At 47.9% G+C, this 25,820-nt stretch overlaps 1 protein-coding gene across 1 annotated transcript in view; it reads left to right on the top strand.

Annotated features, from left to right (window-relative positions):
• Nucleotides 1-23,311, top strand: part of CEMIP (cell migration inducing hyaluronidase 1) — a 69,098-nt gene extending 45,787 nt beyond the window's left edge. Inside the window, exons 18-29 of the mRNA XM_004387501.1 lie at nucleotides 72-203; nucleotides 1,095-1,130; nucleotides 1,212-1,367; nucleotides 4,229-4,409; nucleotides 5,787-6,002; nucleotides 10,266-10,477; nucleotides 11,407-11,592; nucleotides 15,217-15,421; nucleotides 15,629-15,715; nucleotides 16,386-16,543; nucleotides 20,607-20,707; nucleotides 23,184-23,311. Of these exons, the coding sequence (XP_004387558.1) occupies nucleotides 72-203; nucleotides 1,095-1,130; nucleotides 1,212-1,367; nucleotides 4,229-4,409; nucleotides 5,787-6,002; nucleotides 10,266-10,477; nucleotides 11,407-11,592; nucleotides 15,217-15,421; nucleotides 15,629-15,715; nucleotides 16,386-16,543; nucleotides 20,607-20,707; nucleotides 23,184-23,311 (1,798 nt within the window). The remainder of the gene's footprint in view (nucleotides 1-71; nucleotides 204-1,094; nucleotides 1,131-1,211; nucleotides 1,368-4,228; nucleotides 4,410-5,786; nucleotides 6,003-10,265; nucleotides 10,478-11,406; nucleotides 11,593-15,216; nucleotides 15,422-15,628; nucleotides 15,716-16,385; nucleotides 16,544-20,606; nucleotides 20,708-23,183) is intronic.
• Nucleotides 23,312-25,820: the final 2,509 nt, after the last annotated feature.

The following is a 25,820-nucleotide window of genomic DNA, read 5'->3' on the forward strand; positions in this document are numbered from 1 at the left end:
AGTGCAGGAGGGAGTTGGTCCAGGAGGCCCCCTAAAACTGCCAACTGTGCCATTCCAATGGTGTGTTCCAGATACAGTCCTCACAAGGATGCCGACCCCCTGAAGCCCAGGGAACCAGCCATCATCAAGCACTTCATCGCCTACAAGAACCAGGACCACGGGGCCTGGCTGCGGGGTGGTGACATTTGGCTGGACAGCTGCCGGTGAGCTGGGAGCATGTGGGGTTCACGCAAAGGAGGGTGATGGCCCTCCCCTGGGTATGAAGAGACGAAAGAGGGAGAGAGTAACCAATACATACTGACATTTGGTTTTCTGGGATTCCCAACCAGGTAGGGATGTAGTATGACGTCACGTAGTGACCAAAACCACTGAAACCACCATATTGGCTTCAGCCTGCAATGCCAGCTGCTGTGGGCCATGATTTGCCTCTGAATAGTCACTGGGGTTGGCTTTCTTAAGACCTCATGCCAATCCACGAAGGGAAGGAAGGAAACCAGCATGTTCTCTGCACTTACTATGTGCCAAGAGCTTGGTTTCGTTTATTTCTTACCATGCTTCTCAAACATATGAATTATTATCTCCATTTTAGAGATGGAAAACTGAGGCTCAGTTTTGTGAATTTCTCAAGGTTGCACAACTCATAAGTGGTTGAACTGGGACTTGAAACTCTGGTTCATTGGACTCTAAGGTTCTAATGAAGAAGACAAGGAACACTGAGTTCTGATGTAGGGTCCCCATAGACAGCCACTGGCCATTCTGAACAAGGACCAGAAGGGACAGGCAGCTCGAAGAGGTGGACTGGGAGAAAGAGGCACAAGGAGCCCAGGCTGCAGGCTACTAGCACAATGTAGCATCAATCTCTGAGAGCCACCAGGCTCACCTTTTTCTCTCTAGAGTCAGAGATTGAACAGGAGGGGGCCTAGAATACCCCTTTATTGTACAGAATGGGAGAGTCACAACTACCTCAGCAAACTCTCTGCTTCCCCCACTCAGTATCCACAGTAGGATTCCAGAGGCAGGGAAGGGTCCTTCCCTCCATGCCTTCACTTAATGAGGAGTGAGAGAACATTCTGACTATCTGCTCTTGTCCCCAGGTTTGCTGACAATGGTATCGGCCTGACTCTGGCTAGGTAAGAGCAACTGTCATTGTGTTTGGTCTTTTTGGGGAGATTTTTTCTGGACATGTCATCTCAAACATCTTCTCTCTACAGTGGTGGAACCTTCCCATATGATGATGGCTCCAAGCAGGAGATAAAAAACAGCTTGTTTGTTGGCGAGAGTGGCAACGTGGGGACAGAGATGATGGACAACAGGATCTGGGGCCCGGGCGGCTTGGACCACAGTGGAAGGACCCTCCCTATAGGCCAGTAGGTTTGCAACCATGGTGTCTTCTTTGTTCTGTGTGGCTTAACCTAGTGGCAGCAATGGAAGGATGGAAGGTGGTGATTTCTACCTCTTGAACATGACTTCCCTGTTGAAATTATTGAAGCACTAAAGATTAAATAGCAGTTAGAGGAAATCTGAAACGGAAAGTGAAAGTTTTAAAAACAAACATTGTTGAGTATGAGTCAACAGGGTGACATGGCCATCAAAATGCAAAATGTGGTCCTGGGCCGCATTGATGGAAGTTCAGTATCCAGGATGAGGGACTGTGGGTTCCAATCTCCTCTGACTGCAACACCCACATGAAGCATTTCGTCCACTTCTGACCGTGGTAGGTGATAGAATCAGGCCAAAGCACACATAAAATAGAAGGACTAGGAGAATGACAAAACCCAAAGCCATGTCACATGCAGATTGAAATTTTCATCCAGGAGATGGGAACATACTTGCCAGGACATCATGGGAGTGTTGTCATATATTCTTGGGGCCACCATGCACATAAAAGACTAGACTCATTCTACGTTGGTCCTAAAAGATAGACTTGGTTTGGTGTAGGAAAGGTTTTTCTAGAAGTCAGACTTCTTCAACAACACAATAGCAGGGCTGTCTTGAGGAGTCATAGGCTCTCGGTTACTGGAGGAGTTCAAACAAAGGTTGGATGACAATCATATAGTTGGAGGAGGCAGTGGGGGACTGGAGGGTTGATGAGCTGTCATCGTGATGAGCTGGTCAGTTCCTCAGAAAGCCATATCCTGGGTCAGTGGTGAGGGAACTTTCTCTACCTTCTCACGGTGGTTCTGCTTAGATGAGAACTCAAGCCAGAGAGCAAGGCTCTGAGCCAGGAAATAACATGGTGGTCCCGATTCTCCTAGAGCTAAGATCAGCCCTTCCTGTCTCCCTTTCTCTAGGAAAATATAATTACTGCCACTATAGTCAAGACACAAGCATACCTGGGCCTGAAACCCCCAACCTAAGTGGACATTTATCTTTTTAAAAGATTTTGCAAAGGCAGAATTGCAGCCTCCTTTGGCACGTGCTGTTGAGAAGTTCTTGCTTCTGTCTATCCTAAGTGATGTAGCAACCCTTCATATCATTTTTATGAGTAAATTTGAGTCTGCATATTTGGGGTTTCTTTGCTGAAGGTTACTAGCTTCCCTGGGCCACAATGTTCTGATGACTTCCAGAGGTGGGCTTGTTTATGGAAACCTGACGACTACGTAAGACTCAGGCAGGTTCTTCAAACTGCATTTGAGAGGAGGAACCTAGGGCTGTGCACTCCTACTCATGGGTGATTAATCCTGTATGGAACTTGGTTGGGGCCCGAAAGTAAAGTAAGCACATGATTTAAATCAGAGCTAGTAAGAATGGGCTGTCCCTAAAATACCTTAAATGGAAGAATGTACGGAGCCATCCCATGAGTATCAGGATTCAAGGTGATGGTGTAAATCAATTATAAATATAAAAAATGTGGAAATGCAAGGAGTCCTTGGTATCCACAGAAGGCACAGTGCCAAGGCAGGTGTGACTAGGGACTTCCTCAAGGACTCGTATCTGAACTGAGGGGAAGCCATGGTCAAAGATCTGGGACAGCTGGAATACAGCCTTTCTCCGACGGATAGATTCCTTTTCTGCTTCCTTTTCCTCTTTCCACCCTTTCTTCTTTACGTCCCCTGTGGTCGGGGAGGAGCCTGATCCAGAGGTAGAGACACCAGTATAAACACAAAAGTTGGGCTTGGAGAATAAGTAAGCCTAGAGTTGGGGCCAAGTCCAAGAAGGAGAAGGCTGGACTGTGGAGTCTTCCAGGAAGTCCAGCCAGCTCCACTCAGTCCTTGCTTCCTATTCCTTCTCAGGAGTCCAAGGCAAATGGGAGGAGCATCTCTGAGAAGCTTGCCCTGCTAGGCCTAAGGCAGATTTCCAAGTCACTAGTTCTTCTCTAGTCTCTCCATTGCCATGTCCTTTCCCCGATTCTCAGGTCCTTAGGGCCTGCTTGGGGCCCTCCTGTGTCCACAGTCTTGCCTTCCCAATGGGACCTGCCCTCTCCTGTTATTGTTGTTGTTCACTGCTGTCGCGTTGGTCCCCAACTCATGGTGACCCCAAGTGTTACAAGTAGAACTAGTCCATTAGATTTTCTTTACAGAAGCAGATTACCAGCACTCTCTTCCAAGGAGCCACTGGGTGGGTTCCAACTACCAACCTTTTGGTTAGTAACCAATCACAAACTACTTGTGCCACCCAGGCTCCTTACTTTCTCTTCTAGGGCTACTCAAAAAGCTACACTACAAATACTCTTACCACATTTTTATCACCTTCCAATCTGTGTCTCTCCTCTCCCTGCTGTTTCCCAGCGTACTCCCAATCGAAAGACTTACTCAGAGAGGAGAAACTCATGTGAGTCTTAAACTGATTTAATTATTATAACCACTAAGACTAAGGTAACAATGAGTAAGAGCTCTACCTCCCGAGGGACATGGTATTGGCACTCTCTAGTAGTATTTACAGTATTTATCCAATGACTCTTCATATTATGGGAAAATTGGAGGAAATAGTTGACTGGAGGACCATCCTCAAATACTAATGCAGAAACTAGACAAATATTCATTCATTTATTCTTTCATTCATTCATTCAGTCAGTCAGTCATCCAGCAAACATTCATTTATTGACACTTACAATGCCCATGAGTGTTTTTTGAATGAATTAAGTAATCAATAATGTCTGGGGTGGAGAGAGCCGCTGGAGGTGGGGATCAGGAATGGCTTTGCCCAAAAGGTCTCTGCTACCAACCCCCTCAGAGGACGTAAACAACATGGCGGCACAGCCTGATCTCTGACTTTCTTAACTCGATAGGAATTTTCCAATACGAGGAATTCAGTTCTACGATGGCCCCATCAACATCCAGAACTGCACCTTCCGAAAGTTTGCGGCCTTAGAGGGCCGGCACACCAGTGCCCTGGCCTTCCGCCTGAATAATGCCTGGCAGAGCTGCCCCCATAACAACGTGACCAACATTGCCTTTGAGGATGTCCCGGTGAGTGAAGCGCCAGGGCAGACTTCCTGCAAACCCAGACTTTGGGCAGTGATTCACAAGTCTCCTGGGGCCTAGAGTTTGAGCTGTTGCCACTACCACAGGGATTGAACAGCCTTCTCTAAGCAGGCTGGGCCATGTCCCAGTTCTCTCTGCTTCCAAACTGGAAAAGTACAAGTATAGGTTGCCCCATAGGTCATGTCTGGGTACATGACCACTTACCCTCACCCTGTTCTAAACTCACCCAAGTCTCAGTAGGAACCTCACACTGGACTCAAGATTCTGAGGACATTCCTCCAAGGGTCTTGGTCTGGACATACATTGTGCTGTGACCAGGCCACCTGACTTAGCACAACTGATCTAAAAAACTCAACAGTTTCCACGAGAGGCCTTTCCTGAAGATGCTCTGTTTAATCTCTCACTGAGAGTGGAATATAAACAGGGGCCTCCTTGCCACAGATGAGTCTTCGGACTAGGAGCTGGGATTGAGGAGATCAGAACGAAGGGCACCCATTGGGATTAGGCAGGTTCAGATCCCCTGGTGCATTTTCTTCAGGTTATGGATTTCCCAGACTTTTCCTTCCTCTATGCTCCTGTCTTTGCCTGTCTGCCCAGTCACTGGCAGGCTGAGGGAAAAAGGAATGAAATTTAAATTACTTAATTTCTTTACTCAGGCATCTGTGGGCTTGAAAGAGGTCATGGAAATCTCTAAACACTCATGCTGAAAAACTCTTCCTGAAACACACACACACACACACACACACACACACACATGCATTCTCTTACACATAACACCCACACAAATAGATATACTTTCTCATACAAACATTCTCCACACACCTCCCTTTCTCCTCTCTCTCTCTCTCATACACACACACAATCTTACACACACAGACACACTTTCTTATACAAACATCCCCCACCTCTCTCTTTCTCTCCCTCGTACACGCACATTCTCATACATATACCCCAACACATGTATACGTACTTTATCATACAAACATTGACCACACAAAGTTCTCTCTCTCTTTATCTCTCTCACACACACACTCACTCCTAAATCCTCTCGTCCTCTGATCTGGGCCGTCTGTTGAGCCTGTGTATCAGAGCAGTCTCTGGGTCCCCCACAGCAGCTAGCCCTCCAGTGAGTGGAGGCCAAAATAATGTGCTGGGTCTGGGAGCTGAGAAACGGGGAGCACTGGCTGTTTTTCTGGCTCCATCTGAGGGGTCAGGCATGTGGTTTCCTCTAGTGCCCGAGAGCATCTTTAGTTTGGCTCATTTGGAATGTCAGCGGAAATCGGAAATCTTGCCCTGGCCTGATGACGGCTGCAGTTTCCCTTCACCTTCTGGCCCAGCCTAACTTTCTTGGGCTCTGTTTAGATTACTTCCAGAGTGTTCTTTGGAGAGCCTGGGCCCTGGTTCAACCAGCTGGACATGGATGGGGATAAGACGTCTGTGTTCCACGATGTCGATGGCTCCGTGTCGGAATACCCTGGCTCCTACCTCACCAAGCATGACAACTGGCTAGTGCGGCATCCAGACTGCATCAACGTGCCTGACTGGAGAGGGGCCATCTGCAGTGGGCGCTATGCACAGGTGGGGCGCTAGGGGCACCTCCCTCGGGGCCTGTCACTCACGCAACTCAATCAGGCAACGAGCATTCAGTGAGTGCCTACTGTACGTACTTCCGACTCTGTACTGGCCCAGGAAGAAACACAGGCTTCTTTTCTTCTTCTTTCTTTCTCCCTGTTCCCCCTACCCCGCCCCCTTTACTCGCTAGGATTTTCACAAAGTCAAAGTCAAAGTCAAAATACTTTGTAAGCATAATGCTTAGAAGAAAAGTACCGTGAGGTCAAATACTTGGATTCAAGTCAGGCCCCAGCACTTACTATGTGACCTTGGGCAAGTTACTTAAACTCTTGAAGCCTCAGTTTCCTCATCTGTAAAATTGGGATAATAATTGAACCTCCTTTGTTAAAATTATTAGAGTGGGTTCAGATAATGCAAGTAAATTGCTTGGACCAGAGTAATAGAAATATAATGAAAGCCACATATGTGATGGTAAATTTTCTAGTAGCCACATTAAAAAGTAAAAAGAAACAGGGGAAATTGATTTTTATTAAAATTAAAATGTATTATTGTATATTTTATTTAACTCAATATTTCAAAATATTATCATCTCAACATGTCATCAATATAAAAATTATTAATGAAACATTTTTACATTTACATTTTTTTTCTGTTCTAAGTCTCTGAAATCTGGTGTGTATTTTACACTTAGAGCCCATTTCAATTCAGACGCTGAATTTTCAACAGTTAAAGCGAAACATAGTCCTGCCAAACAACCAACTTGCATTCAACGGAAAAATATTTTACACTGCTTCCATTTTAAAATTTAAATTTAATTAAAATAAAATTAAAAGTTCAGCTTTTCAGTGACACTGGCCATCAGCTTTTCAGTGACACTGGCCACATTTCAAGTGCTCAGTGGCCTCATGTGGCTGTTTTTGTTAGGTGCTGTCGAGTCGGTTCCGACTCCTAGCGACCCTGTGTACAACAGAACGAAACACTGCCCAGTACTAAGCCATCCTCACAATCGTTGCTATGTTTAAGCCCTTTGTTGCAGCCACTGTATCAATCCATCTCATTGAGAGTCTTCCTCCTTTTTGCTGACCCTGTACTTTACCGCGCATGATGTTCTTCTCCAGGGATTGGCCCCTCCTGATAACATGTCCAAAGTATGTAAGATGAAGTCTCACCATCCTCCCTTCTAATGAGCATTCTGGCTGTACTTCTTCCAAGACAGATTTGTTCGTTTTTCTGGCAGTCCATGGTATATTCAATATTCTTCACCAACACCATAATTCAAAGCCATCAATTCTTCTTTGGTCTTCCTTATTCATTGTCCAGCTTTCTCATGCATGTGAGGTCATTGAAAATAAGGTGCACCTTAGTCCTCAAGGTGATATCTTTGCTTTTTAACACTTGAAAGAGGTCTTTTGCAGTAGATATGGCTAGAGGCTACCATATTGGACAGCAAAGGTTTAGACAGTGCCTGGAACGTAGTAGAACTGAAAATATTTGTTGTTGTTATTATTGGATGAGTCGAGTTGATACCAACTCATAGTGACCCCATGTGACAGAGTGCACCTGCCCCATAGGATTTTCTTGGCTGTAATCTTTACAGAAGCAGATCACCAGGTCTTTCTCCTTTGGAGTGCTGGGTGGGTTCAAACTGCCAACCTTTTGGTTAGCCGCCAAGCGCTTAACTGTTGTGCCACTGGGGCTACTTGAAAATATTAGTTAGCTGTTATTATATTATTGTTATTGTAAGGCATAAGGGGAGAAAGTTCTGAGAAAATTCAGAATCATCCATTCAGGAGGGAAACACACTGAGCCAGGTGGCCCCAGAGCAGGAAAGAAACATACATTCATGAAAAAGTTGTCCTTATGAGGGGATTGCAACCAATGTCGCAAAACAATTTGTGTATAAGTTTTTCAATGAGAAACTAATTTGCACTGTAAACTTTCACCTAATGTACTATAAAATTAAAAAAGAAAAAGTTGTCCTCACAACTACCCTTTGAGGCAGGTGTTACTACCACTGCTGTGGACTTAGGAGTCGGGTGTTAGAAAATAGCTAGAAGGTGATTTGGGGTTGGAGGAGAGATGGAGGGTGAGGCAGTGCCAAGCGGAGGGAAAGGGCAGAGGAGGACAAGGTGGGCCCAGAGGAGGAGGGGTACATGCTCAGGGTGGGGTGGGTGGTGCCAGAGGAGGCGGAGGGGCTAGGGTTTGGCAGGAAACAGGACCAGAGGAAGACAGGGGCTGGGGTCAGGAGGCAGGAAGTTGAAAGCGTTCCCACCAGCTGGCCTGGGTCTCTTTCTGTAGTAGCAGGCGAGGTCATGTGTTGAGAATGCAGGGAGTGGGCCTGTGGAGGGTGGCCTGCAGAGAGCGATAAAGGTTAGGAAGAGCTGCTGTAGAGAGTGGAAAATACTGACAAGACGCAGGGAAGGATTGCCTGGTAGTATTGAAACCTCAGTGGAGATTGGAGACGGGGAATTTGAAGAGGCACCTATCTCCTGGGCTGTGGGATTTTCTCTAGCCTTGTTCAACAGCCCTGGGAGAGGAGGTGGACTGGGGAATGTGTGGACAGGACAAGGGCCAAGGGATTGGATGATCATGGGAGCAAGTGGTTGATGCAATGGTCTAAGGAAGATAAGAAGGGAAGTGGAGTCAGAAGGCAGCAGATAGATGGAAGGACAGTGAGGAGTTGTGCCCTGAATAACTAACTGAAGGTGACCAAGCCCTCAGGCCTTACACCCACGCTTTCAGCGTTACATGGCACCTCTGACTCAAGGACTAAGTGTCCCATGTGGGACACTCTATCTTCCCTTCCACCTTCTCTTTCCAAAACATTGCTTGTGTTCTGTAGAAAAGGACTACTTGTTAGAGTGTTCCAGGGTATAACTGGCTGTTGTTAGCTGCCACCGAGTCAGCCCCCAGCTAATGGTGACCCCATGCTCAACAAAACGAAACGCTGCCCAGTCCCATAATTGGTTGCAGATCAGACCGTTGTGATCCATAAGATTTTCATTGGCTGATTTTTAGAAGTAGATAGCCAGTCCTTTCTTCCTAGTCTTTCGTAGTCTGGAAACTCTGCTGAAACATGCTTAGCATCATAGCAACATTCAAACTTCCACTGACAGATGAGTAGTGCCTGCACATCATGATTGGCTTCTGGTTGAATGTTATCAACAATCTCTTCCCCTCACTTTACAGCTTACAAAATGCTTAAATATACCTTCTACCTTTTGATCCTCTTGACAGCTCATAAGATAGGTAGGGTGAAAATGTCTCTTTTCATTTTATAGGCAAAGAAAAATGAGAGGAGACAGTAAGTCCTTTCTTCCAAAGGCACAGCGATATTGCACATTGGTGTTATGGTCTCGCTTGACTATAGCTGCGGGATGACATCTTACGAGTATGAGACATGTGGGTTGTCATGGTCCTAAAACAAAACACAGTATTTTAAATCAAGGCTGCCCTAAGGCACCTGGGCTGTTTGGCCCCGGGGACTCAGTGGCTGACAGTCTTGCTTTCTGTTTTTTCTCTTAAATAAGACCCCACTCATTTACCCAGTGCAGTCCCTGGATGGTGCAAATGGGTTAATGTGCTTAGCTGTTAACTGAAAGGTTGGAGGTTTGAGTCCACCCAGAGGTGCCTCAGAACAAAGGCCCTGAAGATCTTCTGAAAAATCAGCCATTGAAAACCCTATGGAGTACAGTTCCATTCTGATACACATGGGAGTGCCATGAGTGGCAACACACTCGATGGCAACTGGTTTTTCATTCATCCAGTGTGCACTGATACCACGTGGACTGGCCACACAGGCCAGACCCTGACATTCAGAGGGAGAACAGGGCACCACACCCAGGCAGCTCTCAGATGCAGTTGGGACAACAGATAATTAAGAGGAAGCTGCATTTGCAGTAGAAGTGTAAACGTGCTCTCTCCCCTTCTCTCCCTTCCTCCTCCTTCCATATCCTCCTCCTATTGTCAAAATCTGCTGACTACTAAGTAAACTCTTCCCAAGTTTCCACTAGTAGCTCCTCAGCAGAGCACTTTTTTCACGAGGCACAGAACACGTAAGACGGATTGCACAGCCCAGCTTGGGCTGCACCCACGCACATTAAGAGCTGCCCCTTATTTGGCCTTTCTTTCACTCAAGCCTTCTAAAAAGGGTACTGTAAAGAGAAAGTGGCTTTGAAAGTTCAGTCTGTAGTTCGATGTTAACCAGACACTCTTGAAATAATCCTTTGCAATAGCCTCGTTTGTGTTTTCCTTTTTGGGTTTTAAAAGATGTACATTCAGGCTTACAAGACGAGTAACCTGAGGATGAAGATCATCAAGAATGATTTTCCCAGGCACCCTCTCTACCTAGAGGGGGCCCTCACCAGGAGCACCCACTACCAGCAGTACCAGCCAGTCATCACCCTGCAGAAGGGCTACACCATCCACTGGGACCAGACGGCCCCCGCTGAGCTCACCATCTGGCTCATCAACTTCAACAAGTGAGTGGGTGGACAGCCAGAGGCAGCAGGACCGGGGCAGCTGCTCTAACTGAGTTCAAGGCAGTGGTGACATGCTGCTCACAGAACTTCAGCCTAGCCCATGTCATCCCTGCAGGAGGAGGTACCTAGAAGGGTTGATATCACCCAGCAATTAAGAGCTCAGGCTCTAGAATCAGAAGACACGGGCTCCAGCCCCCATTCTGCAGGGTGGGCAGCCTTAAGCAGGGCATCTAACCTCTTGGAGACTTAGTTCTTCATCTAGGAAGTGGGGATAGTACTTTATAGGAGTGCAGTGAGGATCGAGTGAGATGATGTATGGCAGGAATTTCTCCCATGGCCTGGCATTGCAAGGTGATCAATAAATGGTAAAAATATCTGGGTATTATTGTTACCATTTTACAGAGAAGGAAATGAGACTCTGTATGGTGAAGTGATTAGAGTGAGGGCTCTGTATAGGGTTTTATATTTTATGTTCAAGAATTTTCTGCACACATTATTTACTTGTCACAGTATTCCTGTGAGATGGGCATTTACTGGATGCAGAAAATGGGACCCAAGAAATGGAATGTGTCCTACCATCAGGCTGGACCTCCAGATCCCGTGGTCTTTTAACTACCACAGAGTTGCCAGCCCAGTTGAAAAAGTGTCTTTTTCCCAGCCAAAGGTCCATATGGATCACCCCCAAGGTAGACCCCAGAGTCACACATCTGACCTATTCCCATGACCTCCTCTGTCACTGGCAATCACCATTTCTCCCTCTCTCCTTGACCATTTATCAGCTCAGTCATTATCAGTTGCAAATGTTCTTTCAAAATTATCCATAAAAAATGGAGGTGCCCTTTGGTGAAGTCTTTGGTCTCTCTCCATGCCCAGAAGGCTGGGTGGAATGAACATCCTGGCTTGTAACCTGACTGTACTTCTGGTCCCAGGGGCGACTGGATCCGAGTGATGCTCTGCTACCCCCGAGGCACCACCTTTTCCATCCTCTCGGATGTCCACAATCGCCTGCTGAAGCGAACGACGAAGACGGGCACCTTTATAAGGACCTTCCAGGTGGAAAAAGTGGAGCAGAGCTATCCCAGCAGGAGCCACTACCACTGGGATGAGGACTCAGGGTGAGGAGTCTTCCCTTGGCTGCAAGAAAGAGCTCTTCCCCATTCTGTTGCCCTGGCCTTTCCAATACTCCTAACAACTACCATGCAATTAGTGCCAAACAAAGCGCAGGATGCTTTCCTAGGCTCCTTGATTCCAAGACTGATTTTACATCCATCAATGACTTTTTGAAAGCTGTTAAGCTTTGGGAATAAAGTAAGCAGGCTATTAAATTCTCATGTGGATTTTAGGGAATATGACTATTTTGGGAAAAAAGTGAAAGGTGTGGATCTTAGAATCGAGAACACACGGTAGATTCTCTCAAATCCTCACAATAACCTGGTTGGATCAGTTGATATTATCACTAATTTACAGATGGGAAAACAAGACACAGAGAAAATAAGAGTGACTAACGCAGGGACCACAGCACCAGCTTGGCACAGCCAGATTTGAACCCAGGCCTCTCTGTGTCCAAAGCCTTCACCCTTTTGCTAAACTGTACTAGGTTTTATACAAAAGAGATATAATGGGGATAGAGTGTCTGTTCGTGGAGAAAAGGGAGCAATTTGATCCCCCCTTGCCCCTCCTCCCCCCAAATTTTTAGTCTAACATCTTAGGAATGCCAGCACATCTCCAAAATGATAAAGCTGTGGATAGCAAATCCTCTAGGGAGTAAGTGTAAAAGATCATTTTATGTCTATTTCTCTGCTCTTATAGTGAAGTCAGTGATAAGGAAATAGATAGCACACGCTCTTCTTTTTGTTTTTTAATTGTGAAAATTATAGTGCTGCTGTTAGGTGCCATTGAGTCTATCTTGACTCATAGTGATTCCATGTGACAGAGTAGAACCGCCCCATAGGGTTTTCTAGGCTGTAATCTTTACAGGAGCGGATTCTCAGGTCTTCCTTCTGTGGAGCTGCTGGTTGGGTTTGAACCGCTGACTATTCAGTTGGCAAGAGCTCCATTGTACCACCAGGGCTCCTAAAATAATAATATATTTATATGGCTATATATATATATATACACACATATATGTATATATATATGCATAACACTACATTTGCCAATTCAACATTTTCTACATATGAAATTCAGTGAAACCAATTACCTTAATCATGTTGTACAAACATCACCACACCAGTATCCATTGCCATATTTTCCATCACCATAAACAGATACTCAATGCTTCCTAAACAGTGGCTCCCCCTTTTCCCCTCCCTCCTATCCCTGGTAACCACCAATAAATTTGGGTCTCTATGCATTTGCCTCATCTAGCTATTTCATATGGGTGAGCTCATACACTATTTGTCCTTTTGTGATTGACTTACTTCACTTAGCTTAATGTTTTCAAGATTCTAAAGAGAGAAATGTCTCTATCAACCTGATTAGGAGAAACTCAGAATTTGAAAATCAGAAGAATAAGGCAAATACTGGATGGAGGAGCAATAAGTGCATTTCTTTTCCAACACAAGTTCTGAGCCAACTGTGGGACAGACAAGAAGGAGATGAAGAGGGAACTACAGCTTTATTGATAGAGCTAGCTGTTGGAGAACCAAAAAAAAAAAACCAAATCCGTTGACATGGAGTTGGTTCCGAATCATAGCGACCCTGTAGGACAGAGTAGAACTGCCCATAGGGTTTCCAAGGAGCGCCTGGTGGATTCAAACTGCCGATCTTTTGGTCAGCAGCTGAGCAATGGCGGGACCCCTACATAAAGCCCAGCCCCAAAAATGAGGGTATGGAGGGCCAGGCCAGAATGTCTGCTCTCTAGGAGTGGAGCTATACACCCCAAACCCACCAATCAAATGAGTCACTTCACCTCCTCCGGGAAGGAGTGAGGTCCCTGGGTGGTGCAAACAGTTTGAGCTCAACTACTAAAGTAAAAGTTGGCGATTTGAACCCACCCAGTGGTGCCACAGAAGAAAGGCCTGGCAATCTGCTTCCATAAAGATTACAGCTAAAAAAATTCCCATGGAGCAGTTCTACTCAGTAACACACAGGGTTGCCATGAGTCAGAATCAACTTGATGGCAACTGGTTTCGTTTTTTGTTTTTTGTTTGGGAAGGAGTGAGTGAACGGATGGGGCAGGGGCCCAAAAGTATTTAGAAAAATCCTTCCATATGAAAACTAGAGGAAGAATTAAATGCCCCCCACACACACCAGTAGAAAATATTACGATGAAAAGAACAAATGTAAATAAAGTCCTTGTGATATTGTCGATGCATATTTTCCTTACCTTTTAGGATCGTGAATAATGGGATGTTCCCAAGATGTGAATTTTTCCAAATGAAAAACTGCCCGTAAACAAGTTGAAGCTCTTTGACTAACACTTTTCAAAATCTATGATTTGTTCCCTAGCCACTTTACACAGATTTTGCTGCATAATTCATCCTTTTTGTTGGTAACTTAGTTTACCATTATGCCTATCGATTTTTATGTTGTGCTTTAATTCAGTGGTGTTTTTAGGGACTATGAACTGGGTTTCAGGATGTGTGCCTACTGAACAGAAGGACTCCTAACTCCTGGGGGTTTTGAATTCTTAGAGCTGTTTTTAATGATCACTCTGCCTTATAAATTTGTTGGCATTTATTGCTCAGACTCAGAATGCCTGCCTATAGGAACTACTTTCTAATCTTGCTAACTAACTTGCTATAATTTGAGGTGAAGGCAGTGATCGTTCAGTGGTAGAATTCTTGGCTTGCATGCAGGACATCCAGGTTTGATTCATCACCCGTCTGTCAGTGATGCCGAACAGGTTTCGGCAGAGCTTTTGTACTAAGACAGACTAGGAAGAAAGGCCTGGCAATCTACTGCTGAAAACCAGCCAGTGGAAACCCTCTGGATCACAATGAGCTGATTCTGTTGGGCATGAGGTCGCCGTGAGTCGGGGGCCGACTCAACAGCAACTAATAATGACATATTAGGTTAACGGAGCACTTAACCATTGTGCCACCAGGGCTCCTTTCCGAGCCAGATAGCCCATACATATCATCTACTATCTCAGTCATGAGAATCAGCCAGAGGCATTTTGTTGAGCTAAAAGAACAATGAGCAATGAATGCCCAGTTAGAGCCTTGGTTTCCTCATAATCGAACTCCCTGTAACCCTGGAACAACCTATAGTCCGTCACAAAAGACAGAAATAAATTATGATTAGGGGTAAAATAGAAGTTAGGAAGACTGATTTCATTTTCTTTACCAGGCACAGTGATGTGATGGAAAAAGCGTGGGCTTTGAAGTCAAACAGTTGTGGGTACAATCCCAGCTCTGTCCCTTACCTGTTGTGTGGTCCTGGATAAGTCACTTCACTTCTCTGAGTCCCTGTTACCCCATCTGGGAAATGAAGATAATAACAGTACCTATTGGACAAGATTGTCTGAGAGTTAAATAAGATAATATATATCTTTATGGTGTGTGTGTGACATGGCGCTTACTACATGCTCAGAAAACAATTGTCTTTATTCTTAGTTTTCCTTATATGTATATTTCTGCAACCACAGCTGTAACCCTCCGGTAGACACAGCTCTGTTATGTAAGGCCTGTTGGGTCTAACTTATTGCCCAGCACTTAGTAAGTGCTTGGTAAGTGTCTTTGGGTGAGGAAGTTTGGCTGCCAAAGCCAACGCCTGCCTATGCTCCCTGTGTACAGGCTGTTGATCCTGAAGCTGAAAGCGCAGAACGAGAGAGAAAAGTTTGCCTTCTGCTCTGTAAAGGGCTGTGAGAGAATCAGGATTAAAGCTCTCATCCCAAAGCACGCGGGCATCAGCGACTGCACGGCTACAGCCTACCCCAAGTACACCGAGAAGGCTGTCGTGGACGTGCCGATGCCCAAGAAGCTCATTGGTTCTCAGCTGGTGAGTGGTTGACGGGCGAGCCTGGGCCCCTTGCCTTCAGTTGGGCCGAGACCCAGTTAGGTTCCTCTCTCGACATCTGCTCAGCTCCACAAACCATTTTCTGTGAGCAGGGGTTAGGGGTGGAGACAAGGGGGATAACCACTCATCAGGCCGTAAACTTGGCTTCTGAAACCCAACAAGCACGCTGGGTCTTACTTTGTTTTCCAGAAGACAAAAGACCACTTCTTAGAAGTGAAGATGGAAAGCTCCAAACAGCACTTCTTCCACCTCCGGAATGACTTTGCTTACATTGAGGTAAGCGGCTCTGGCCCCTCTGGGGCCCTGCTTTGCTCATTGACAGAGTGTATTAGTGTCCTAGAGCTGCTGTAACAAATTACCACAAATCTGGTGGCTCAAAACAATGTATTCTCTCACAGTTCTGGAGACCAGAAATCCAAATCAGGGTGTTGTCAGTGTTGGTTCCTTCTGGAGGCGCTGGGGGTGAATCCATTCCATGCCTCTCTCCTAGCTTCTGGTGACCGAGGGTAATCCTCAGCATTCCTTGGCTTGTACACTCATCACTCTAATCTCTGCCTCCATCATCACACAGCCTTCTTCCCTTGCATCTGAGTCTCAAATCTCCCTTTGCCTCTCTGTTATAAGGGCACCTGTCACTGGATTTAGGGCCCACTGTAAATCTAGGATGATCTCATCTCGAGATCCTTAACTTGATTACAGCTGCAAAGACCCTACATCCAAATAAGTTCACATTCATGGGTTCCATGTAGACATATCTTTTGGGGGGTCACCATTCAACCTACTAGAGAGGGCTACAAGGAACTGATTTATGAGGCTTTTGTGCTTTGAACGCTGCATAACCAACCTCTGTCTTCAGGGTTTACATGGAACCTCCCCAATAGGAGAATCCCGGGGCTTCGGCTGCCTCAGGACCCCACTTCACCCCCTGTGTTGTTTGGGTCTGCAGGTGGACGGGAAGAAGTACCCCAGCTTGGAAGACGGCATCCAGGTGGTGGTGGTTGATGGGAATCGAGGGCACGTGGTGAACCACATGAGCTTCCGGAACACCATTCTACAGGGCATACCATGGCAGCTCTTCAATTACGTGGCATCTCTCCCTGACAAGTGAGTGCTTGCCTCTGCTTCTAGAACTGGCCTGGGGCCCCCTCTCCATCACTGAGGCCTGCACCACTGACCAGTCTGGGAAAGCTTAGAGAGTCTCCACGGCCTGTCCACAAATACTGGGTGCTGGGCTGGGAAAGCTCCCTGCCTCCTGCTGACTGTCTTATTGGAGCTAGGGCTGATGTGAATGTAGGTCAGGCCCGAGGCAGGCGAGACTACCCACTTGTAAATGGGAAGCCTCTCCTGGCCCTCTTCTCCCCACTAACACCCTCTCCCGGCATGATCTCATCCCCTCCCACTCCTTCAGTATGATCCAAACGCTAGTGGCTTCTGGGTATCTCTAGCCTGAATCTCGCTCCTAAGTGCCAGACATTCACATCCAACTGCTACTTGGACAATGCCACCTGGATGTCTCATATGGAACTGAATTCTGATTGTTTGTGGGTTTTTTTAATCCCCAAACCAGCCATGCCCCCTGCTCTCCCTATTTGGATTAAATCATCATCATCCATCCAGACAGGCTAACCCAGCATCTGGGTATCGTGCTTGACTCCCCCCTTTCTTTCATCCCCCACACTCTATAACTGGATCCTGTCAATTCTGCCTGCGTTATTGCTCTCTTGCCAGTTCCCTCCGCAGTGTCCTCTCTGCCACTGCTCAGCTCACACCTTCCCCGTCCATCACCAAGTCTGTAGGCCCAGTCTCCTAACACGCCTCCCTTTTCTGATCTCCCCCGCTCTAATCAATCTTCCATACTGGCTGCTGGTTTGACTGTCTTCAATGTAGAGATCACCTCTGCCTCAGAAATCTTTGATAATTCCCTACCACCTTCCAAGTCTAACACATATATCACCTCCTCCATGAGGTCTCTCCATCCAACCAAAAAGTTATGCCTCTCCAGAAGCATTACTCCCAATAGGCCTGGTGGACATGTCTGCCCCTCCATCTAGATTGTGGACTCCTTGATGTTGGGACCCTGTCTGATTCATCTTTGCATTTCTAGCACAGTAGCTGGTGAGTGAAATGGGTGTAGAATTAACTTAAGAGCCACACCTGGCATAGCAGGAAGTCTCAGTAAAGCACTTAATGTGGTACCTGCCATCTAGCGGGTGCTTAGTGAATGCTTATTGAAGAAAAATAAACGTACTTCCCTGATGCTAACTCTCTGATGGGCATGACATGGGCTCAGCACTGTGTGAGGTTCAGCAGAACCAGGTGTTCGCTTCACCACGATTAGCGCCCCCTGCAGTGCCTCGGCATATACTTCTTTAGTGTTACGTTTTTCATGTGCATATTCGTGTAGAAAGTCAGATTTACCAATTTGGGAAGAGTAAATTTATCATCTAGAGATCAGTAGTTTTCAAGCCTTTTTTTTTTTTTTGGCCAGAGAACTTTTTCTTGAAATAAAACGGGATGCAGAAGGCTGGAATAAGAAGGGAAAGTGCAGAGCTGTTCTATTTGGACCAGGGGTGAGAGGCTTGGAACTGCCCGCCCAGTGCTCCTTTCAGCCCTGCAGCAGCCCCAGTGAGCCTTCCTAGGGGAATCCTTCACTCACTGAGCACCTGGTATGGCAGGCCTTGAGCAGCGCTGGGTACTCAGACAGGAATTGGGTACCACAGGACCCCTCTCTCACCTCCTAGAAAGGAATGAGAGGGGGGCAAGGCAGGTCCTGCCCCACTGTCACTGCAGGCCCAACCCAGCCCTCTCCAGTGCCCCTGTCTCCCCACTATCCCCATCCATGGGGCAATCCCTGGTCCCAGGGTCCGGGGAAAGAAGGGGGCAGCCGCTCACACTAAAAACATCCAGGATCCTTGCACTAAGGGAAGTTCTAGTGGCTTCTAGGTGCTGCCTCTACCCTGCTGCCCCATGGAAGACTCCATGCTGGTCGGTGCAGGGTCGTGGGAGCCATGGGATCCCATACAAGGCTGAACCAGTTGCCGTCAACTGGATTCCAACTCTTGGTGACCCCATGTGTGTCAGAGTAAAACTGTGCTCTATAGAGTTTTCAATGGCTGATTTTTCAGAAGTAGTTCACCAGGCCTTTCTTCTGAGGTGTCTCTGCGTGGACTCGAACCTCCAACCTTTCAGTTAGTAGCTGAGTGCATTAACCATTCGCACCACCCAGGGACTCCAACCAGGCAGAGAGGGCACCTAAGCAGGCCAACAGGGGGCTGTGGTGACAGACCAGAAGCCCTGTCTCCCTGTCCTGCTCCTGTGAACTAACCCATCTGGACGGCATGACCTTCCTTTTGACCACCCCAGCAGGAAGACTTAGCTGAGCCAAAGAGACTTTAGCTTTTCTTCTGAAATGGAATGGTGGGGAAATAGCCTCCTGGGAACAGAGCCGGAATCCAGTGTGTGTTTGTGATACAACCTCTCTCCTTAACGAGGCTCACCCCACCAATCCCCTCAGCTTTCCTCCTCAGCCTTCCTGAAGAGCCCAATGCAGCCCCCCACCTTCCTTCACGTCTGTTCTTATTGCACACAAGCCCTTTGCATTTTAAGAGCTTTCATTCCGCTCCCAATGGGACACACATGGGGATAACAATAGGTTCCAGAACCCTATACAGTTTTTCCATGTCTGGACTGTGGTCTGTGGTTATGGTGTTCCTTTGAGATGGGAACTGGGAGCCCCACTGGGCTTCTGCCCGTTTCTATTCCTGAGGGAGGTGTTCACTTCTTTCTGTCTGGCCCAGCATGCTGAGTCAGCCTCCGTGAAGGAGCACTTTGGCCTACCAGTGCTCCCTGGGTGACGCAAATGGTTAAACTCTCAACTACTAATTGAAAGGTCGGCATGTTCGAACCCACCCAAAGGTGCCTGAGAAGAAGAGCCTGATGATCTGCTTCCAAAAGTTCACAGCCTTGAAAACCCTTTGGAATGCAGTTCTACTCTGTACACTTGGGGTCTCCATGAGTCGAAACTGACTCCAAGGCAACGGGTGGGGTTTTTTTGTTTTGTTTTGTTTTGGTGTGAACACAACCCAAGGCAGGGAAGTAGAGAGACCCCTTGCTCCCAAGTTACCTTTTGACATTGGGACTGTCAGCCCGGGCACACCCATCGCCTCAGGCCTCTGCCCCTCCCAAGCAGGTTTCCCGTAGGCAGATCCTCTCAGATACTTAGTAACTATTTTCCTCATCTCTCCATTTGCATTAAATGGAAGCAGTCACCCTGTCTGGCCTGAGCAGAGAGGGAAGTGACAGGAACATAAGAGGCCAACTGTCCCCTGGGCACGGAACCTCCACGTGATGCTTATCCCAGAAATATCTCAAACCTGCCACACTCTTCCTGCAGCTCAGAGGAGGCCAGCTCTGGGCCAAGCAAAGTCTAGGCCCACCAAAGGAAGACCCCAAGGTAGACAAGGGCATAGGAAGAAGTCTTCCAGCACAAAGCTTCTCAGCTGTTAGTGTCCACACACTCTCCTGGAGATCTTGTCAAAATGCAAATTCTGACAAGGGGTGGGATAGATTCTGCATTTCTACCAAGCTCCCAGGTCATGAATCTGCAGCTGGTCCCCAGGCTTCAGCAGCCTCAGGAGCTAATGGATCAATTTATACACCAGCAGATGCTCCATACCCCCTTCTTCTCTTCCACTCATTCTCTTCCCCTTTTTGCTTCCTTCTTTCTGCTCTGGCTTTCTGTGGCTATGTCTCCACCTAGCCCTATCCAAACAGGGCTGAGACCATTCAAATTAAGAAATGCATGCTGAAGTCCTACTGTGTGCCTGGTCCTGGCATAGGTGCTGGCCCTCCAAATGGTGTGCTCTGCGTACACACTGTCCTGGTTGGGGACAGATGCGTAAGAGCAGCGAGCTGAGTCCAGGCTTAGAGAAGAATATGAGTGCCAACTGCTGCCAGATGAGCGGGAGGGTGTCAGGATGTTTGTCACCACATGGAAAGAGTCTGTCAGCTTGGCCTGAGGGAGAGGCTGCGCTTTCCCAAATTCCTGGCCAGGTCTCCAGGCTCTGCTAACTCAAGTCCCACCACACGCAACCCTATACCCCTCACCACCACCCCTTACTCCAAATTGCTTATTCTATTATTTATCAAATTGGTCCCTTCTGCTCAGTTCTGTAGTGCTAATGGCATCAAAGGGAAGATACATCTCCAGAGGCCCGTGGACCAGAGTGCTGGAAAAGCTTGGAGCAGACAAGGGTGTCAAATTGAAAGGTAAGGTGTCTGGGCTGAGTTTTAAACTGACCAGGAAATCAGAGAAAGCAAACACCTGGCATGGAGGTTGCTGTTACCCTTGCTGTGTCCAGAACATTCTTATGTGCTAAAATTGGGTACAGCCTCTGAATCTTCAATGCAACTATGCAATGATGGAATTAATGGGCAAGATGCCACCTACTTACTATCCACATGCTAACCAGCCAGTTTCAATCAAGTAAACACCAATTCATGGCAACTCCATGTGTGTCAGAGTAGAACTGTGCTTCATGGGGTTTTCTACCTCTGGGTAGACTCAAACTGCCAACCTTTTGGTTAGCAGCCAAGCACGTTAACTGTATCACCCAGGGACTCCATACCTACACTGTAGCAACTTTATTTTAACTTGCAATCAGATACTGGAAGAAAATTTTTGGAGTTGTTCACCCATCAATTCAGCAAGTGGCCCCTTACTCAATGCAAGTATCTGCAGAAAAGTGGCTTTTTCTGGCCCTCCTACTGTAACTTCAACTACCCAGACTGGCCAGGGGCCCTATCTTTTTCCCAACATTCCAGCTGATGCCCAGCATTGGTATAGTCCTTTACAGTTTGCACAGACTTGGCATATGCTTTCACTTCTTCCTCTGGGATATGTACCGAAAAAAAAAAATCCGGTTGCCACAGAGTCAGTTTCTACTAATGGCGACCCTACATGTGCAGAGTACAACTGTGTTCCATATAGTTTTCAAGGCTGTGACCTTTCCGAAGAAGAGCACCAGGCCTGTCTTCCAAGGCACCTCTGGTAACCTTTTAGTTAGTAGTCAAGCACTTGACTGATTTTGCCATCCAGGGACTCCCTGGGATACATAGCGAAGGAGAAAATGAAAACCCAGCTCTGTCCAAGGTCACACGGCTCTTCAGTGTTGAAGCCTAGCACAGAACCCACAAGGAAGAAGCCAGCCAGGACAGAATGCCAGCATTACATTCACTATCATCATCCCAGACTGTGCTCAGAGAGAACCTTAGGGCAGGTTGAGAGGGGTGCAGAGCAGCTCCATAGGCAATAATGGTAACGATAATTGTAGTTACCATTGAGTGTTCAGCCTTGCGCCCTGCAAAGCATGTTCTAATTATCTCCCTTATTCATTATGAGCCAGTGCAACAGGTACTACTGCTTCCATTTAAAGAAGAGGAAACTGAGAATTAGGCAGTTAAGTACCTTGTTGAAGATGAGGGTTTGGATTCTAATCTTCCTAATCCAAAGCCAGTGTTCTTAGCTGCTCTGCCCTTCTGACTACAAGCGACAAGCTCTAGCAGCCCATGATATGCGACTTTTATCCCAGGCAGCTCCCAGAGCAAACCTAGGAACAGTGAAAGCCCTGAAAGCCAGCCGAAGGAGCACACAAGGAAAGATAAGCGTCTTCTCCAGCCCAGTCCTAGAATCTTTTAGGCCTTTGTCTTTTAAATTAAGACCCTGTGGCCTAACTCTGATGTGCAGAAGGTGGCCTAAATCAAGTGGCTCTTTCCCAGCCAGCGGTGATAGATGTGTGTCTGCCGAGCAGGCGGCCATTCCTGAGTGTAGACAGGGATGTCCGTGCTCCTGCAACGATCAAGCTCTGAACTGCAATAGACAGAGCTCTGCACGGGGTTGAAAGGAGCCCTGGTGGCACAGCGGTTAAAGCGATCGACTGCTAACTGAAAGGCTAGCGGTTCGAAACCACCACCCAGGACTGCTGGGTGTAAAGAGCTCTCGTGGTGCAGTGGTTAAACTCTTGGCTGCTAACTGAAAGGTGAGTAGTTCAAACCCACCAGCTGCTCCACGGGAGAAAGATGTGGCCGTCTGCTTCCATAAAGATTACAGCCTTGGAAACCCTATGGGGTCACTATGAGTCATTGAATCAACTCGATGACAGTGGGTTTGGTTTGGTTTTTTCTGCACAGGGTTGAAGGTTTTAAAGTTCATGTCTGGGCTGCACCGTCTATTCTCTGTAACCTTGGACAAATCCCTTTGCTTCTCAGAACCTCCTTCTAACGGAACAGAATGTTAAAGTTGCGGGGGAGATCTTGTACGTGAATGTCAATGCTTGGCAGATGGGAAAACTGGGCTTTGGAGAGGGGCAGGGACTGCTGCTGATCACAGGGTCAGCCGGCAGTAGACAGGGCTTGTGCGAGGTCTCCTTCCCCTCAGCCCTCCGTGCCCTGCCCCTTCCTACTGCCCCCTGCCCCTGCCCGCCTGGCTCTTGTGTGTGTAAAACTGAGCCACCACTGTATTGAGATGACAGTGAGGTTCAGGTGAGATCCTGGACGGCCGTACACACAAAAGCCAGGGGCCATCAGCAGCTGAGCACAGAGCTCTTCCAGGGGGACCCAGCCCAGTGTGACAGGGGGAGGGTGTGCCTTGTAGGAGCAGGGGCACAGTGATGGGGTGTGTGGAAGGTGGTGGAGCTTAGCCACTCTCTCAGGGTTTCTGCTCATGTAATTCATCATCGCTTTACAGAGAAAATGGCATTCGTTGGCTTCAAAGGCAACTTCCGGCCCACCTGGGTGACTCTGGATACCGAGGACCACAAGGCCAAAATCTTCCAAGTGGTGCCCATCCCTGTGGTGAAGAAGAAGAAGCTGTGAGGATGGCTGCTGCCCCCCATGCCGCCCTGTGGTGGACTCTATCACCACGGACTTTGGCAGCAGACCAGGGCAGGGTGGCTGGGAACCCAGCCCCTGTCCAGCAGCTGCTTGGGAAGGCTGTGTGTCAGCCGTGATGGGCCAAGGGGCAGATATCAGAGACCCCTGCTGCTGCCCACCTGCCCCCACTCAAGTGTCTACCTGCAGCTCTGGGGCAGCATCGGCCACTGCTCTTTGCTGCAGCCTCTCGGGTGCTTCTTTCCTGTCTGTGCCTCTTCAGTGGGGGGTGTGGGGACCATTCAAAGAAAACGACTGGGCCGGCAGCGAAGGGCCACCACCCTGGCAGGAGCCCTGACTGGGCTAGGAGACAGCAGGGGGCTGGGTCGTTCTGCTTCACAGATCCCCATGTTCTCCAGCGAGCACGTTGGGGTGGTAGATGTGGGAAAGCAAACCCTGGCCTTAAGGAAGTTGTTCTTCCTATAACCAAGAACCCACCTCCATGGGCTTAGAAGCTGGTGTGTGAACAGAGTTCCCTGAGATGGAATTGGCTCCATTTGGAGAAGGGATGACTCTTGCCCCCGAGGGTGCTCGACCTTTCAGGAGACTTCAGGTAGCAGGTTGGGAGTTGGACTAGGGGACTGTTAAAGGCCTTTTCTGCTCTGAGATTCCAGAAGTCTGTGGTTTTTCAGATGGTACCTTGAGCCCAGCAGTAGGTGAGAACATTCTTTCTGGCAACATACATGATGCTGGCGCTCCCGTGCATGGAGGATTAAGGGGTACAGAACGAGATTCCTAGGGCAAGAAGCTTACAGTCTGGAGGGGCAGGCAGTGAAGTACACATGCCTGGTGCCAGATGGAAGTCTAAGGGTGAGGTGAGATGGAGCTCAGTGCAAGTCAGAGGAGAGAAAGATCTTGTACACTGGGTGGACCAGGAAGGCTTCCATGGGAGGAGGCATCAGTGCTTGCAGGAGTGGGGGGTGGGGGTGGGGGAAGGGCATTTGGGTTGCAGAGGTGAGGCATTCTCTGTAGTGCTTCAGAGGTCCCTTCCTGCCACTGCTTGCCAGAACTGTGTGATTGCTGAGTCACCCTGTGCCGACCCTGTCACCAGGTGGGCCACTCATGCCAGAGAAGGTGAGTCAGAAGTGAGGAATGGGGCTGGGCTTATTATGCCCGAAAGTGCTAGGAATTCAGTCCCTGGCCCCACCTCTGACTCCAGGACAGGGTGGAGGCAGATAAGTGAGGTGACTTAGAGGCTCCTACCTTGGTGCCTCATTTGCTCTTCATCTCAGGAACTGAGCAGGAAAGCGCCCTGGGAAACGGGTTGTGTTTGCACTTCCATGATCCTGGGAGGTCAGAGCTGGAAAGGGCCTTAGAAAACATCTAGTCCAAACCCTTCATTTTACAGATGGGGCAAAGGAGACCCTGAGATGGGAAAGAACCACACAGCCAGGGCAGAGCCAGGATGGGAACCCTACTCCCAGCACTTCCTGCCACACCACACTGCCTCAACAACCGCCCGGAAGCGTCCCGGGCACTCCTGAAATAGCTTCCAGCTTTGGGGCCAAGTTCCCTTTAAGGGAAACAAGATGATCAGAATATAATTAGCCAGGAATGATTTCTCTCCTGCCCCTCTGTGCACACAAACCCACACCTCCTCCTGGTTTGGGTGGCTCCTGCAGCCTTCACTGTGTTCATTCTACCTGAATTCCTATGCCCGGGTAGCCCAGCAGCTGCGGTTATTCCATTGGTGCTACCTGTCCGCAGTCCTGCAGGTGTGGCCCAGCAGACGGCATCAGGGCATGCTGAAATGTCTTTGCTGATCTCGGGGGTCTGAAGAGCTGTCGGGGCCACCCCAAGCCCTCTCAGCTACTGTTTAATACCCTGTTCTCTCTTTTGCCTACCGTGGAGAGAGCTAAGAGAGCTCCTGGAAGAGGTAAAACTCTACCTGTGGTTTTTACTCTCTCATGAGGTACCAGGGTCTTCCCAGGTCTCACGCTGAACCAGACTTGGTCCCTTTTCTGCCCCAACCACAAACTCCTCCCTTTAAAGAGGGCTGTCTTGGCTCACCTCTGCCCAGTTGTCAGCCGAGACTCAGTCAGCAAGTCCCCAGATTGAGTCAACTACCATAGAGGGCTTTCCCCCCAAATAGGACTTTCAGCTGCTAGGAGCTGGCAATGGGGCTCAATCACTTAAGACATGGCAGCTTCTCAGACAAAAGTCACAGGAAAGACCTCTCCCAGGGAGACTGGTGACCATCGGGAGGGGAGTTGAAATGACCTCATATTCTTCCCTCTTGTCTACACTCTTGTGGAGCCTTCAAACTCTTTTAATGTAAGGGTCTCACACTGTGAACCTCTTAGGGGGTGATCACTTTCAGGTGGCCAGGAATGTTGAATGTCTTTGGGTCAGTTCATTTCATAAATATCTATTTGGAAATTCTCAGAGTTGTATATATGTTTAACAGTGTAGGATCTGTATATAAAACTTTATTTCCTCATCAAGGAACCATTCA

This window comes from Trichechus manatus, unplaced genomic scaffold, assembly GCF_000243295.1.
Source record: "Trichechus manatus latirostris isolate Lorelei unplaced genomic scaffold, TriManLat1.0 scaffold00186, whole genome shotgun sequence".
NCBI classification, from domain to species: domain Eukaryota; kingdom Metazoa; phylum Chordata; class Mammalia; order Sirenia; family Trichechidae; genus Trichechus; species Trichechus manatus.